The 12431-nt window shown below is 49.5% G+C and overlaps 1 protein-coding gene across 1 annotated transcript; it reads left to right on the top strand.

The window, feature by feature from the left end:
• The first annotated feature begins 1379 nt into the window (after window positions 1–1379).
• Window positions 1380–6570, top strand: LOC120319479. Its single transcript, XM_039368369.1, has 4 exons — window positions 1380–1980; window positions 3435–3732; window positions 5220–5390; window positions 6170–6570. The coding sequence occupies exons 2-4, from the start codon at window positions 3480–3482 to the stop codon at window positions 6424–6426; spliced, it is 681 nt and encodes a 226-aa protein (XP_039224303.1). The 5' UTR covers window positions 1380–1980; window positions 3435–3479; the 3' UTR covers window positions 6427–6570.
• The last annotated feature ends 5861 nt before the right edge of the window (window positions 6571–12431 follow it).

Genomic DNA, 12431 nt, shown 5'->3' with positions numbered 1-12431 from the left:
TTTGGGGGGAGATCTGATGAGCTTTTGGATCACTGAAGTCAGGGGTCCCCAAGTTTGGCCACTTTTCAGACTTGTGGACTTCAACTCCCAGAGTTCCTGAGCCAGCCATGCTGAGGGGAAAGGGAGAGGTTTCCAAGCTGAGCCAGGCTGGCTCAGGAATTCTGGGAGTTGAAGTCCACGAGTCATAAAAGGATCAAGGTTGCCTGCCTCTGGCCTAGGCCTAGGTCGCTTTATGACTCGTGGACTTCAACTCCCAGAATTCCTGAGCCAAGCTGGCTCAGCTTGGAAACCTCTTCCTTTCCCCTCAGCATGGCTGGCTCAGGAATTCTGGGAGTCATAAAAGAGCCAAGATTGCCTAGGCCGCTTTCTGACTAGTGGACTTCAACTCCCAGAATTCCTGAGCCAGCCTGGCTCAGCTTGGAAACCTCTTCCTTTCCCCTCAGCATGGCTGGCTGAGGAATTCTGGGAGTTGAAGTCCACGAGTCTGAAAAGTGGCCAGGCTTGGGGAACCTTTGACTTAAGTCACATTCACACGTTGGGAATATATTTATGTAAACAAGTCAGCTGTCATGCCCTCGGAACAGAGTGGGAAGAATCCTTGCACAGTGCTTTTTCCTGATGAATTATTTGCTGCTCTTCGTGGAAGGTTGTGACGTGTATCGAAAAGTTTAGAATTGGACCTTTGCAGACCGTCACCCGTATTTTGAACAAGCTTTCTGTACTACAACGCCCATGCGCCCAGTCACAGCAGGTAGACAAGCTGTATAGCCCAATGTACTTTGCGGTTCTGATTAAAAGAAATACATTTTCTTTCTGTATCACCATTCCAGAGATTCAAAGTCAAAACAATGGCGATGGCTTTTGAACTGCTGTAGCTTTCTTATTATTATGTTATTTTTCCAATTTATAGGGGTCCTTTTTTTTTCTATGCAAGGCTACTCAAAAGATAATCAATTAGGATTATGACTTCCTGACCTTTAGAACAATTAACCAGTGGAACATCCTGCCCCCAGAAGCGGTGAATGCGCCAACACTGGAAGTTTTTAAGAAGAGACTGGACAGCCATTTGTCTGAAATGGTATAGGCCGGGTCTCCTGCCTGAGCAGGGGGTTGGACTAGATGACCTCCTAGGTCCCTTCCAACATTATTAACAACCTGCCTCTAGAAGCGGTGAATGCACCAACACTGGAAGTTTTTAAGAAGAGACTGGACAGCCATTTGTCTGAAATGGTATAGGATTCCTGCCTGAGCAGGGGGTTGGACTAGATGACCTCCGAGGTCTCTTCCAACATTATTATTATTAACAACCTGCCTCCAGAAGTGGTGAAATATTATTATTATTATCATCATCATCATCGCACAGTCAGCCAGATGTTCAGATTGGATTTGGCATTTTTGTCTACCTGTTGAGTCCTTACCAAGGACCTGGGATAGGCAGATGTGGATGTTTGAATTGATATTTTTATTTTTATTATTTAGTTTACATGAGGGTCTCAATTATGGATCCCAATACAAAGATGGGCACAAAGAAACTGGAGTGTGACTAGAACTCACCACCACCTGATTTTTAGCCTGGCCCTTTAACCCATAGACCAGGGGTAGGCAACTTTGGTTCTTTTATGACTCGTGGACTTCAACTCCCAGAATTCCTCAGCCAGTATGGCTCAGCTTGGAAACCTCTCCCTTTCCCCTCAGCATGGCTGGCTCAGGAATTCTGGGAGTTGAAGTCCACGAGTCATAAAAGAGCCAAGGTTGCCTATCTCAAGGGCGAAGGGCAGGTTAGGAAGTCTGAAAGCAGACCAAGTCAAACCCCATTCTCCGTTGTTGAATGTGGTTGCCAGGCGATCAACAATCCGCCACCAGGGCTGATCGTCATCAGAATTCTCTGCCCACAACTCTTGGTTCCATAGAAGTTGTCCTTTCCTGCATACACAAACACACACTGGAGAAAGGCTGGAAGTCAACCACCACTGGACACAAGTGAGAGCCAGGATGAGGACCAGCTGGCACAGAAGAAGCCGGGCACACCAGCCAGCATTGGCAGGGCAGGGGGCAGACCTGGCCTTGGGCCTCTGCATGCCGAGGGGGCAAAAAGAGGGAGGAGACCCCCTCCCCAAAATCCGGGCTGAGCTAATGGAACTGGCCCCATCTGGTGCCTGCCCGATGGTTGGGACTACAATTCCCATAGTCCCTTGTTGAGACCAACACCAAAGACCCAGGCGGGCAGTGGGTTGTCTCATTCTGGCTGCGGGGGGGGGGGGGGAGGAGGCTGTGGGAAGGCAAGATGGTAGCTGGGATCAGGTGATTGGGCGCCCATAAAAAGAGGGGGCTTTGTAGGGTCAAAGCTGCCATCTTGACTTTTTTGACTACCCCGCTAAGTACCCCCCCTTAGTACCCTTGCTAAGTTTGGTTTAGTAATCAGGACTGTTAGCTCAGGAAGGAAGGGAAGTGGGAGGGAGGGAGGGAGGGAAGGAAGGAAGGGAAAAAGGAAAGGGAGGAAGAGAAAGAAGGGATGAGGGAAGGAGGGAGGAAGGAGAAGAAAAGGAAGGGGAGGGAGGAAAAAGGGAAAGAAGGAAGAGAAAAGGGAGGGAAAAGGGAAAGAAGGAAGGGAAGGAAGGAAGAAAAAATGGAAGGGAGGAGGGAGGGAAGGAAGAAAAGGGAAGGGAGGGAGGAAAATGGGAAAGAAGGAAGAGAAAAGGGAAGGGGGGGAAAGGGAAAGAAGGAAGAGGAAGAGAAAAGGGAGGGAGGAAAAAAGGAAGGGAAGGAAGAGAAAATGGGAGGAGGGAAGGAAGGAAGAGAAAAGGGAAGGAAGGAAGGAAGAGAAAATGGAAGGGAGGAGGGAAGGAAGAAAAGGAAAGGGAGGGAGGAAAATGGGAAAGAAGGAAGAGAAGAGAAAATGGAAGGGAGGAGGGAAGGAAGGAAGAGAAAAGGGGAGAGGAAAAGGGAAAGAAGGAAGAGAAAAGGGAGGCAAAAGGGAAAGAAGGAAGAGAAAATGGAAGGGAGGAGGGAGGGAAGGAAGAGAAAAGGGAAAGAGGAAGGGAAGGGAGGGAGGAAAACGGGAAAGAAGGAAGGGAAGGAAGGAAGAAAAGGAGGAAAGGGAGGGAAGGAAGAAAGAAAAGGGGAAGGAAGGGGAAGAAAAGGAAGGGAGGGAGGAAAACGGGAAAGAAGGAAGAGAAAAGGGAAGGGAGGGAAAAGGGAAAGAAGGAAGGAAGAAGAGGGAGGGAGGAGGGGAAAAAAGGAGAAAAGGGAAGGAAGAGAAGAGGGAGGAAAGGAAGGAAAAGGGAAGGAGGGAGGAAAAGGGGAGGGAGGAAGAAAAAAGGGAAGGAAGAAAGAGAAGAGGGAAGGAGGAAGTAGAAAAGGGAAGGGAGGGAGGAGTGTCAAGATCCCTCCCTCCCTCCCTCCCTCAGGCTGGGCTGCTTCTCCTCTGTGTTCAGCTGCTGAGCCTGACCGGTTGACCAAGCCAGGCCCTCCAGCCCGCGATGATGCTGGCCGCTTCCAGGCGCCAGTTGCAGCCCCAGCCGGCCCCCGAGGACCTCTCGCTGCCCGAGGCCTACCAGCTGCTGGCTGCCCTGATGCAGTTCGTGGGGATGGTCCTCCTCGCAGTGGCCGTCTACATGCAGCACTGGATCTGGCTGGAGCCCCAGGAGTTCACGGTCGGCCCCTGGCCCCTGGTCTTCTACACCTTCGGGATCCCCTACAAGATAGCCACCTCCAGGAACGCCTCAGATGCGGGTAATTTAACCAGTTCTGAGGGGACGTCGGATAACAGCAGCCGAGCCGCCTCAGGCGGGGAGTCCTCGACTTAACGACCAAAGCTGAGGCCAACGTTTCCGTCGTTCGGGGAGACGTCAGGCGAAGTGAGCCTTGCCCCATTTTACGACCTCCCTGGCCGCCGTTCTTAAGCGAATCACGGCGGTTGTTAAAGGTAGTCACCTGGTGACTCTGGCTTCCCCGGGGTTGCAAAAGGGGGGTCGCATGACCGCGGGAGGCCGCGGCCGTCATAAATATGAACCACTTGCCTCAAGCGTCTGCATTTTGGTCACGTGATCGTGCGGCAAAACAGTCACATCACCTGGGTACCGCTGTGGAAAACAGTCGTGAGGGGCTTTTTTTTTCTCAGTGCGGAGGTAACCTTGGAACGGTCACTAAAGGAACTGTCGTAAGTCGAGGACTATCCATCCATCATCATCCCCCCCCCCCCAGCATGAAAACATGACTTGAAGTGCTGGCTTGATATTTTTTTTCCTGCGCCAAGCCTTTCTGGAGATGATTCAAATATAAATAACTGGGCTTGAGGGGTTCTTTTGCAGACATTTCATGACCCAAGTAGGTAACATCATCAGTTCTGGAAGGGAGTAGGGTTTGCAGAGAGGAGGAGGAGGGAGGGGAGGGGGAGACAGAGGAGGAGGAAGAAGAAGAGGAACAGGAGGAGGAAGAACAGGAGGATTGTGGGGTCTCCAGTGCCCTTGGTTCTTGCAGACATTTCATGACCCAAGTAGGTAACATCATCAGTTCTGGAAGGGAGTAGTAGGGTTTGCAGAGAGAGGAGGGGGAGGGGAAGGAGGAGGAGGAAGAAGAGGAGGAGGAGGAAGAAGAGGAACAGGAGGAGGAGCAAGGAGGGAGGACTGGGGTCTTTGGTGCTCTTGGTTCTGGCAGACATTTCATGACCCAAGTAGGTAACATCATCAGTTCTGGAAGGGAGTAGTAGGGTTTGCAGAGAGAGGAGGGGGAGGGGAAGGAGGAGGAGGAGGAAGAAGAGGAACAGGAGGAGGAGGAGCAGGAGGACTGGGGGGGGTCTCCGGTGCTCTTGGTTCTTGCAGACATTTCATGACCCAAGTAGGTAACATCATCAGTTCTGGAAGGGAGTAGTAGGGTTTGCAGAGAGAGGAGGGGGAGGAGAAGGAGGAGGAAGAAGAAGAAGAGGAACAGGAGGAGGAGGAGTGAGGAGGAACAGGAGGACTGGGGGGGTGGTCTCCGGTGCTCTTGGTTCTTGCAGACATTTCATGACCAAACTAGGTAACATCATCAGATCTAGAAGGGAGTAAGTTCCGCTCTGTAAAGTATAGTTAGTACGTTTGTATGCTATCCAACTCAACGACTCTGTGCAGTTCATGACAACCCCAGAAAGTGCAATAAAGCCGATAAAATGCTTCTGCCTTTTGCCAGTGTGCATTTGGCAGCCTATTCCTTGGTCTTCTTTCTTCTTTATTTTTTTGCAGAGTATTTGTATTTTTTCCCGAAGGACCACCATGCGATCAAGCAAGCCATGATCACGCTTTGCTTTCTGAACCTGTGCTTTGGCGTCCTGGCCTTCCTCCTGGATTACGTGCGATTCCCGATGCTGGAGAAGTATCGGATGAGATTGGTCCCTGCCCTGCACATTTTCTCAGGTAATTTTCCTTCCTTCCTTCCTTCCTTCCTTCCTTCCTTCCTTCCTTCCTTCCTTCCTTCCTTCCTTCCTTCCTTCCTTCCTTCCTTTCTTTCTTTCTTTCTTTCTTTCCTTTCTTTCTTTCTTTCTTTTTTTCTTTCTTCTTCCTTTCCTCCTCCTCCTCCTTCCTCTTCTCTCCCTACCTCTCCCTCTCCTTCCTCTTCTCCTTCTCCTCTCTGCCCCTCCCATTTCCTCCTCCTCCTACTTCCCCTTCCCCTTCTCTCCCCATTTTTCCCTCTCCTTCCTCTTCTTCCTGTTCTTCTCTCCCCCTCCCCTCTCCCTCCCATTTCCTCCTCCTCCTACTTCCCCTTCCCCTTCTCTCCCCATTTTTCCCTCTCCTTCCTCTTCTTCCTGTTCTTCTCCTCCTCTCTCCCCCTCCCCTCTCCCTCCCATTTCCTCCTCCTCCTACTTCCCCTTCCCCTTCTCTCCCCATCTTTCCCTCTCCTTCCTCTTCTTCCTGTTCTTCTCCTCCTCCTCCTCCGTCTCCCCCTCCTCCTTCCCCTTCCCCATCTCTCCTCTCCCTCCCCCTCCTTCCTCTTCCTCTTCTTCACCTCCCTCTCCTCCCCCGCTCCTCCTCTTTCTTTTCCTTCCCCTTCTCTCCCTACCCCTCCCTCTCCTTTCTCCCTCTCCTTCTCCCTCCCTCCCACATGCTGGGCGCCATCTCTTCTGCCCGTAAGGGGGATCCCAACCCCTCCCCAAAGAAGTCTTTAAGGGCTCTTTCTCCCCCCCCTCTTTTTTCAGGGATGTGCACCATGGTCCTGGTAGTGATGTGCCTTTGGTGCTTTGAGAAGATTCGTCGACGGTTCGTGGAACCCAAGTGGTGGAAATACGCCATGGAGATTTACTACGGGGAGAGCTTCTACATTGGCTTGCTGGTTCTCGCCTTTGGGGCCTGGGCTGCCCTCTTCATCCTGGGTGCCCTCAGGCTGGGCTCCAGAGAGACGCCGCCCAGCAAAGCAATAGGAGAGCCCGGTGGGCCGGTGCGGCTGTCCTGGTGAGCCAGGAGGAAACCCTCGGACCCAAATCCAGCCTGCCATTTTGTGGTTCCATCCTTCCCTCCTTTTCCTCCTCCCTCCCTATTCCCTTCTTCCTCCCTCCCTCCCTGCCTCATTCCTCCCTCTCTCCTTATTTCCTCCGTTCCCACTTCCTCCCTCCCTCTATTTCCTTCCTTCCTGCCCCCCCTTTCCACCCTCCCTCTCCATTTCCTTCCTCCCTCTATTTCCTTCCTTCCTGCCCCCCTTTCCACCCTCCCTCTCCATTTCCTCCCTCTATTTCCTTCCTTCCTGCCCCCCTTTCCACCCTCCATTTCCTCCCTCTATTTCCTTCCTTCCTGCCCCCCTTTCCACCCTCCCTCTCCATTTCCTCCCTCTATTTCCTTCCTTCCTGCCCCCCCTTTCCACCCTCCCTCTTTCCTCCCTCCCTTTCCTTCCTTCCTGCCCCCCTTTCCACCCTCCATTTCCTCCCTCTATTTCCTTCCTTCCTGCCCCCCTTTCCACCCTCCTTCTCCATTTCCTGCCTCTATTTCCTTCCTTCCTGCCCCCCTTTCCACCCTCCCTCTCCATTTCCTCCCTCTATTTCCTTCCTTCCTGCCCCCCTTTCCACCCTCCCTCTCCATTTCCTCCCTCCCTCTATTTCCTTCCTTCCTGCCCCCCTTCCTACTCTCCCTCTCCATTTCCTCCTTCCCTCTATCTCTATTTCCTGTTTCCTCCCTCCCTCCACCTTCCCTCCCTCCCTCTCTCTTTTTTCTCTCCCTTCCACCATCCTTCCCTATTTCCTTCCTTCCTTTCTTCCTCCCTCCCTATTTCTTTCCTCCCTCCCTCCCTTCCCTTTTTGTGATATGGGAAAACTTCTCTCTTTAAACCAGCATCCCCCTTTTCCACCCAAAAAGGGGATGCTAGCAAAGCTTTGCTCAGCAAGCCAGGTTCGTACAGGCAAACCAGCCTAAGGATGAGATCTCCGTGCGACACCGTTCTGGCTTCCACTATGCGGGATCTTTCATAGCAGGAAAAGAGACCAGGCCAATGAGGAGAGGAGAGGGGAAAATTGCTTGGGGGGGCGGGCTGGGAGTTGGGGGGGGGCACAGCTTTAGAATCCAGCATTTGTAGGGTTATTGTCTTGGGATCAGCTCAGAATGATCCAGACAGACCCTCCTTTGCTTGCACAAAAGATAATACGAAGCTTTCAAAATAAAGATTATTTGACTCTTTCCCCTCGTCCTGGGCCTGTTTTATTTCCAAAGCCCCATTTTCCAAGCGGTAGTTGGGTGAATCGGTTCGTTTGCTGCCCGACTCCGTTCCAAGCGAATAACCAGGTGGACGCCTGTGCTGTGGGTGATGCCGAGAAGGATACCTTTTCCCGATTTAAAAAAAAAAAAAAAAAACTCCAGGGCAGCTGTGCCTGCCTGGGAACAGGACATGGCTCCGTTTTTAAGAGCCTGGGGGGCAGAGAGGATCTGGCCGTGGGTCATTTTGAGGGGCCGCTTTGCTTCTAAGCTTCAACTGTCAGGGCCCGAGGGCTGACCTGGGCTTGCAACAAATCTGAACCACCAGAAGGGGGCAGTAAAGAGGCGTTTCACTGCCCTCTGGTGACCGTTTTAGAGATTTGCACTCCTACCTGGGCACTTTTAAAATCAAGAGCTCTAGGAGCTTCGTTAGAGCGTTAAAGGGAACGTCCATGATTAGAGATGCTGGATAAATAAGGGAAAAAAATTAGGCCTCCCTGAATTAGCCTTCAGTGCTGAAGAAGCACTGATCTGAAACTAACTTTTTACCTCCCTCTTTCCTCCCTCCCTCCTCCCTTCCTTTCTTCCTCCCCCTTTCTATCTCCTCCTTCCCTTCCTTTCTTCCTCTCTCCCCTTCCTTCCTTCCTTCCTTCCTTCCCCTTTCTATCTCCTTCCCTTCCTTTCTTCCTCTCTCTCCCCTTCCTTTCTTCCTTCCTCCCCTTTCTATTTTCTCCTTCCCTTCCTTTCTTTCTCTCTCTCCCCACCCTTCCTTCCTTCCTTCCTTCCTTCCTTCCTTCCTTCCTTCCTTCCTTCCTTCCTTCCCCTTTCTATCTTCTCCTTCCCTTCCTTTCTTCCTCTCTCCCCTTCCTTCCTTCCTTCCTTCCTCCCCTTCTATCTCCTCCTCTCCTTCCTTTCTTCCTCTCTCCCCTTCTTTCCTTTCTTCCCCTTTCTATCTTCTCCTTCCCTTCCTTTCTTTCTCTCTCTCCCCATCCCTCCCTTCCTTCATTCTTTCCTTCCTTCCCCTTTCTATCTCCTTCCCTTCCTTTCTTCCTCTCTCTCCCCTTCCTTCCTTCCTTTCTTCCTTACTCCCCTTTCTATCTTCTCCTTCCCTTCCTTTCTTCCTCTCTCTCTCCTTCCTTCCTTCCTTCCTTCCTTCCTTCCTTCCTTCCTTCCTTCCTTCTTTCCTCCCCTTCTATCTCCTCCTCCCTTTCTTCCTCTCTCCCCTTCCTTCTTTCCTCCCCTTCTATCTTCTCCTTCCCTTCCTCTTCCTCTCTCTCCCCTTCCTTCCTTCTTCCTCCTCCCGCCCCCTTTCCATGTCATGCTCCCTTCCTTTCTTCCTCTCGCTCCCCTCCCTTCCCTCCCTCCCTCCCTCCCTCCCTCCATCATTCCCTTCCTCCCTCCCTCCTTCTCCTCCTCCTCCTCCCATTATTACTTGTGTTTCCCCAATTTTCCCCAGAAACCCTTTTTCAGGGATTTGGGGAAGACAGCACCATGAAAATCCCAAAGCTTTGAGGCCCACCGTGGGCGAAAGGGACAGGATAACCCTGGTTGCCACCGATCCAGTCAGGAAGGAGAAAAGTTCTGCAGGTCAAAAGCTGCCCCCAAGCCCACCCCCCCCCACCGGTTCCCTGCCTCCTCCGTTGCAAGGCTGGCCCTCCCATCACAGCGGGCAAAGGTTACTATGGCAATCCTTCTTCCCTCTCCTCTTTGCCAGAATAAAAATGACTTTCAGAGAAGGCGGGCCCTGCAGCGCCAGGGGGCCAGGAGGGATTTCATCCTGTCTCTGCCTCATTTTACGATGGGATATCCAGAGGAGGCACAGATCCCATGGAGAACAGTTGCCCACCTTATGGTTGCAGTGGTGATAAGGAATGGGAAAGCAACAGGCCTTGATTTTTTTTTTTTTAAAGAAGAGTTTGGATAAGCATTTGTCTGAAATGGCCTTGGGTTTCCTGCTTGAGCAGAGGGTTGGACTAGAAGATCTCCAAGGCCCCTTCCAACTCTTCTGTTGTTATTCTGTTATTCTGTCATTCTGTTATTCTGTTATTCTTTTGTTATGTTATTCTTTCATTCTGCTATTCTGTCATTCTGTCATTCTGTTATTCTTTCATTATGTTATTCTGTCATTATGTTATTCTGTCATTATGTTATTCTGTTGTTATTCTGTTGTTATTCTGTTATTCTGCTATTCTGTCATTCTTTCATTCTGTTATTCTGTCATTCTGTTATCATTCTGTTATTCTTTCATTCTGTTATTCTGTCATTGTTATTCTGTTGTTATTCTGTTATTCTGTCATTCTGTTATTCATTTTGTTATTCTGTTGTTATTGTTGTTATTCTATCATCTGTCATTCTTTCATTCTGTCATTCTGTTATTCTGTCATTCTTTCATTCTGTTATTCTGTCAGTCTGTCATTCTTTCATTGTTATTTTGTCATTCTGTTATTCTGTCATTCTGTCCTGGATGGACTGAGGATCTCCAGGACTTTTGCTGGAGCAGTTCGTTCCTGTAACCCCCATCACTGAGCTTCCACCGATTACATCTTGTCCTCAGATGCTATGGAGAATAGGTTGAAACCCCCCCCCCTTCTCTGTGACAGCCCCTAAAATATTGCAGGATTGCTATCATAGCAACAGCACTTATACACCACTTCACAGCCTCCTCTAAGCGGTTTACAGAGTCAGCATCTTTCCCGCCAATAATCTGGGTCCTCATTTGACCGACCTCGGAAGGACGGAAAGCTGAGTCAACCTGGAGCCGGTCAGGATCGAACTGTTGGCAAGTGGGCAGAGTCAGCCTGCAGTACTACACTCTCACCACTGGGCCACCACCCCTCCTAGTTAGGTAGGTCGGTAGACAGCTTGCTAGTTAGCCCCTAATTTGACTCCGCTGACTCCAGCGGAGGCCTTGGCATGCTGAGTTAAAAGCCTGGCAAAGGTTCCATCGAATTATGCCGCAAATGAGTATGTGTGTAATTCTACCACAACGGCCTGCAGTGGGTATGCCATTCAGATGTGGGCACAAACGAGGGGCTCTTTTCAGCTTCGTTTACCCTGTGTGGCCTCCACTGCTGTGCCAAATTAAAGGGTTACCGTGAGTTTGGCAGATGGCAGGCAACGGTTCTCATTATATCCACATCTCAAAAGAGGCAAGGGACGAGTTTTAATTCTGGCCTGCCCCATCCACGGCTTGCCCCCCCTCCCCCCATTGCCCCAAATAATGCGTGAAACTTGGTGTTCTCATCCCGTCTTAGCCATGAAAGCCAGCTAGGTGACTTTGGGACCAATCACCAGGAGACTCTGAGTTCCAGTCCCACTTTAGGCAGGAAAGCCAGCTGGGTGACTTTGTACCAGTCACTAGGAGATGTGAGTTCTAGTCCTGCCTTAGGCATTAAAGTCAGCTAGGTGACTTTGGGCCAATCACCAGGAGACTCTGAGTTCCAGTCCCGCTTTAGGGAGGAAAGCCAGTTGGGTGACGTTGGACCAGTCCCTAGGAGCTGAGTGAGTTCTAGTCCTGCCTTAGAAATGAAAGTCAGCTAGGTGACTTTGGGCCAATCAACAGGAGGCACTAAGTTCTAGTCCCACCTTAGGCGGGAAAGACAGCTGGTTGACTTTGGGCCAGTCCAAACTGAGTGTGCGATAACCATGTTTTCTGGATGTTTGACCTAATTCTCCTGACCGGGACCAAATGCTCCTGGGAAATAGAAAAGAGCCGAAAGCAGGGGAAAACATTCTGAAAAAGAAGCATCCTATTGGTCCTTTAAAAATATTGCTAAAAAGGGGTTTTGCTTCATTTTTTTCCCCCTCTCACCAATTGTTCTCCTCCCGTCTCAGTTATATAATAGTAATAATAATAATAATAATAATAATAATAATAATAATAATAATAATAGTAATAAGGACTCAGGACTGTTGGCTGAGCAACCAGGGCCAGCAGCTGCAGAACTACTGGAAGAAAAGGTGTTTACCCGTCGCAGATACACAGTGATGGAAAACAAAGAAATAATGATCTGTTACAAACAGATCAAGTCCAACATAGTGATAGCTGAAAACGAATGCACCCTAGTTCTGGAAAAAGAACAACATCCAGAATCAGAAATAACAAGAACAGACTACAGATCAACGCCGATTCATAACACAAATAAAGTATTTACAGAAACAGAATTGGATGAACTGCAAAGGTTTACCCAGGGCAAAGAAATCAAAGCCTTACAAGAAGTACTTCAGAATGTAGAGGCAAACCAGGGGGAGTTGGCAGTGAAAGAATCCAGTAGAGATATACAACTGTTCTCATTTGGAAACCAGTCACCTCTTCCTCAGGAAGAACAAAAACCTCTAACTAAAGAAATAAAAGAATTGAAACAAAGAATAACTGAGCATCTAGAACAGCACAAAAACAACAGAATAAGGCTACCTGCATTGAAGCTTGTTCCAAAGAAACAGCTAACACAAGCATTAAAAGATGCAAATATTGCAATATCAAGTATAAGCACCAATTCATTGCAAGAAACAAACCAACTAATGTACAGCACAGCTGCAGTTATAACAGAATACCTGGGATGCAAAATCAACAAAAAAGAAAAACAAACAAACAGTGCACCAGAAAAATGGAAGGTTAGACTAGAAAATAAGATCATCAAGTTAAGATCACATGCAAGCAAGCTAGAACAGATGAAAGAAAAGAAGCTGAAGAACAAGAAGACCAAAGAATACCTAATCAAGAAATACCACTTAGAAACAAGAAAGATCAAGGAAGCACTGGAAATAATAAAGCAACAAATA

Source organism: Crotalus tigris, unplaced genomic scaffold (assembly GCF_016545835.1).
Source record: "Crotalus tigris isolate CLP2741 ecotype Arizona unplaced genomic scaffold, ASM1654583v1 scf7180000020772.1195989, whole genome shotgun sequence".
Lineage (NCBI taxonomy): Eukaryota > Metazoa > Chordata > Lepidosauria > Squamata > Viperidae > Crotalus > Crotalus tigris.
The sequence above is the reverse complement of the archived record's forward strand: the minus strand, read 5'-3'. Positions and strand labels throughout refer to the sequence as shown.

What these genes read in the sequence shown, in the direction of transcription:
- LOC120319479 (XM_039368369.1), top strand. Translation starts at nt 3,480, where the DNA reads ATGATGCTGGCCGCTTCCAGGCGCCAGTTGCAGCCCCAGCCGGCCCCC. An exon ending in CAGGAACGCCTCAGATGCGG is followed by an intron (nt 3,733 to 5,219) that starts GTAATTTAACCA and finishes ATTTTTTTGCAG; the next exon opens with AGTATTTGTATTTTTTCCCG. An exon ending in TGCCCTGCACATTTTCTCAG is followed by an intron (nt 5,391 to 6,169) that starts GTAATTTTCCTT and finishes CTCTTTTTTCAG; the next exon opens with GGATGTGCACCATGGTCCTG.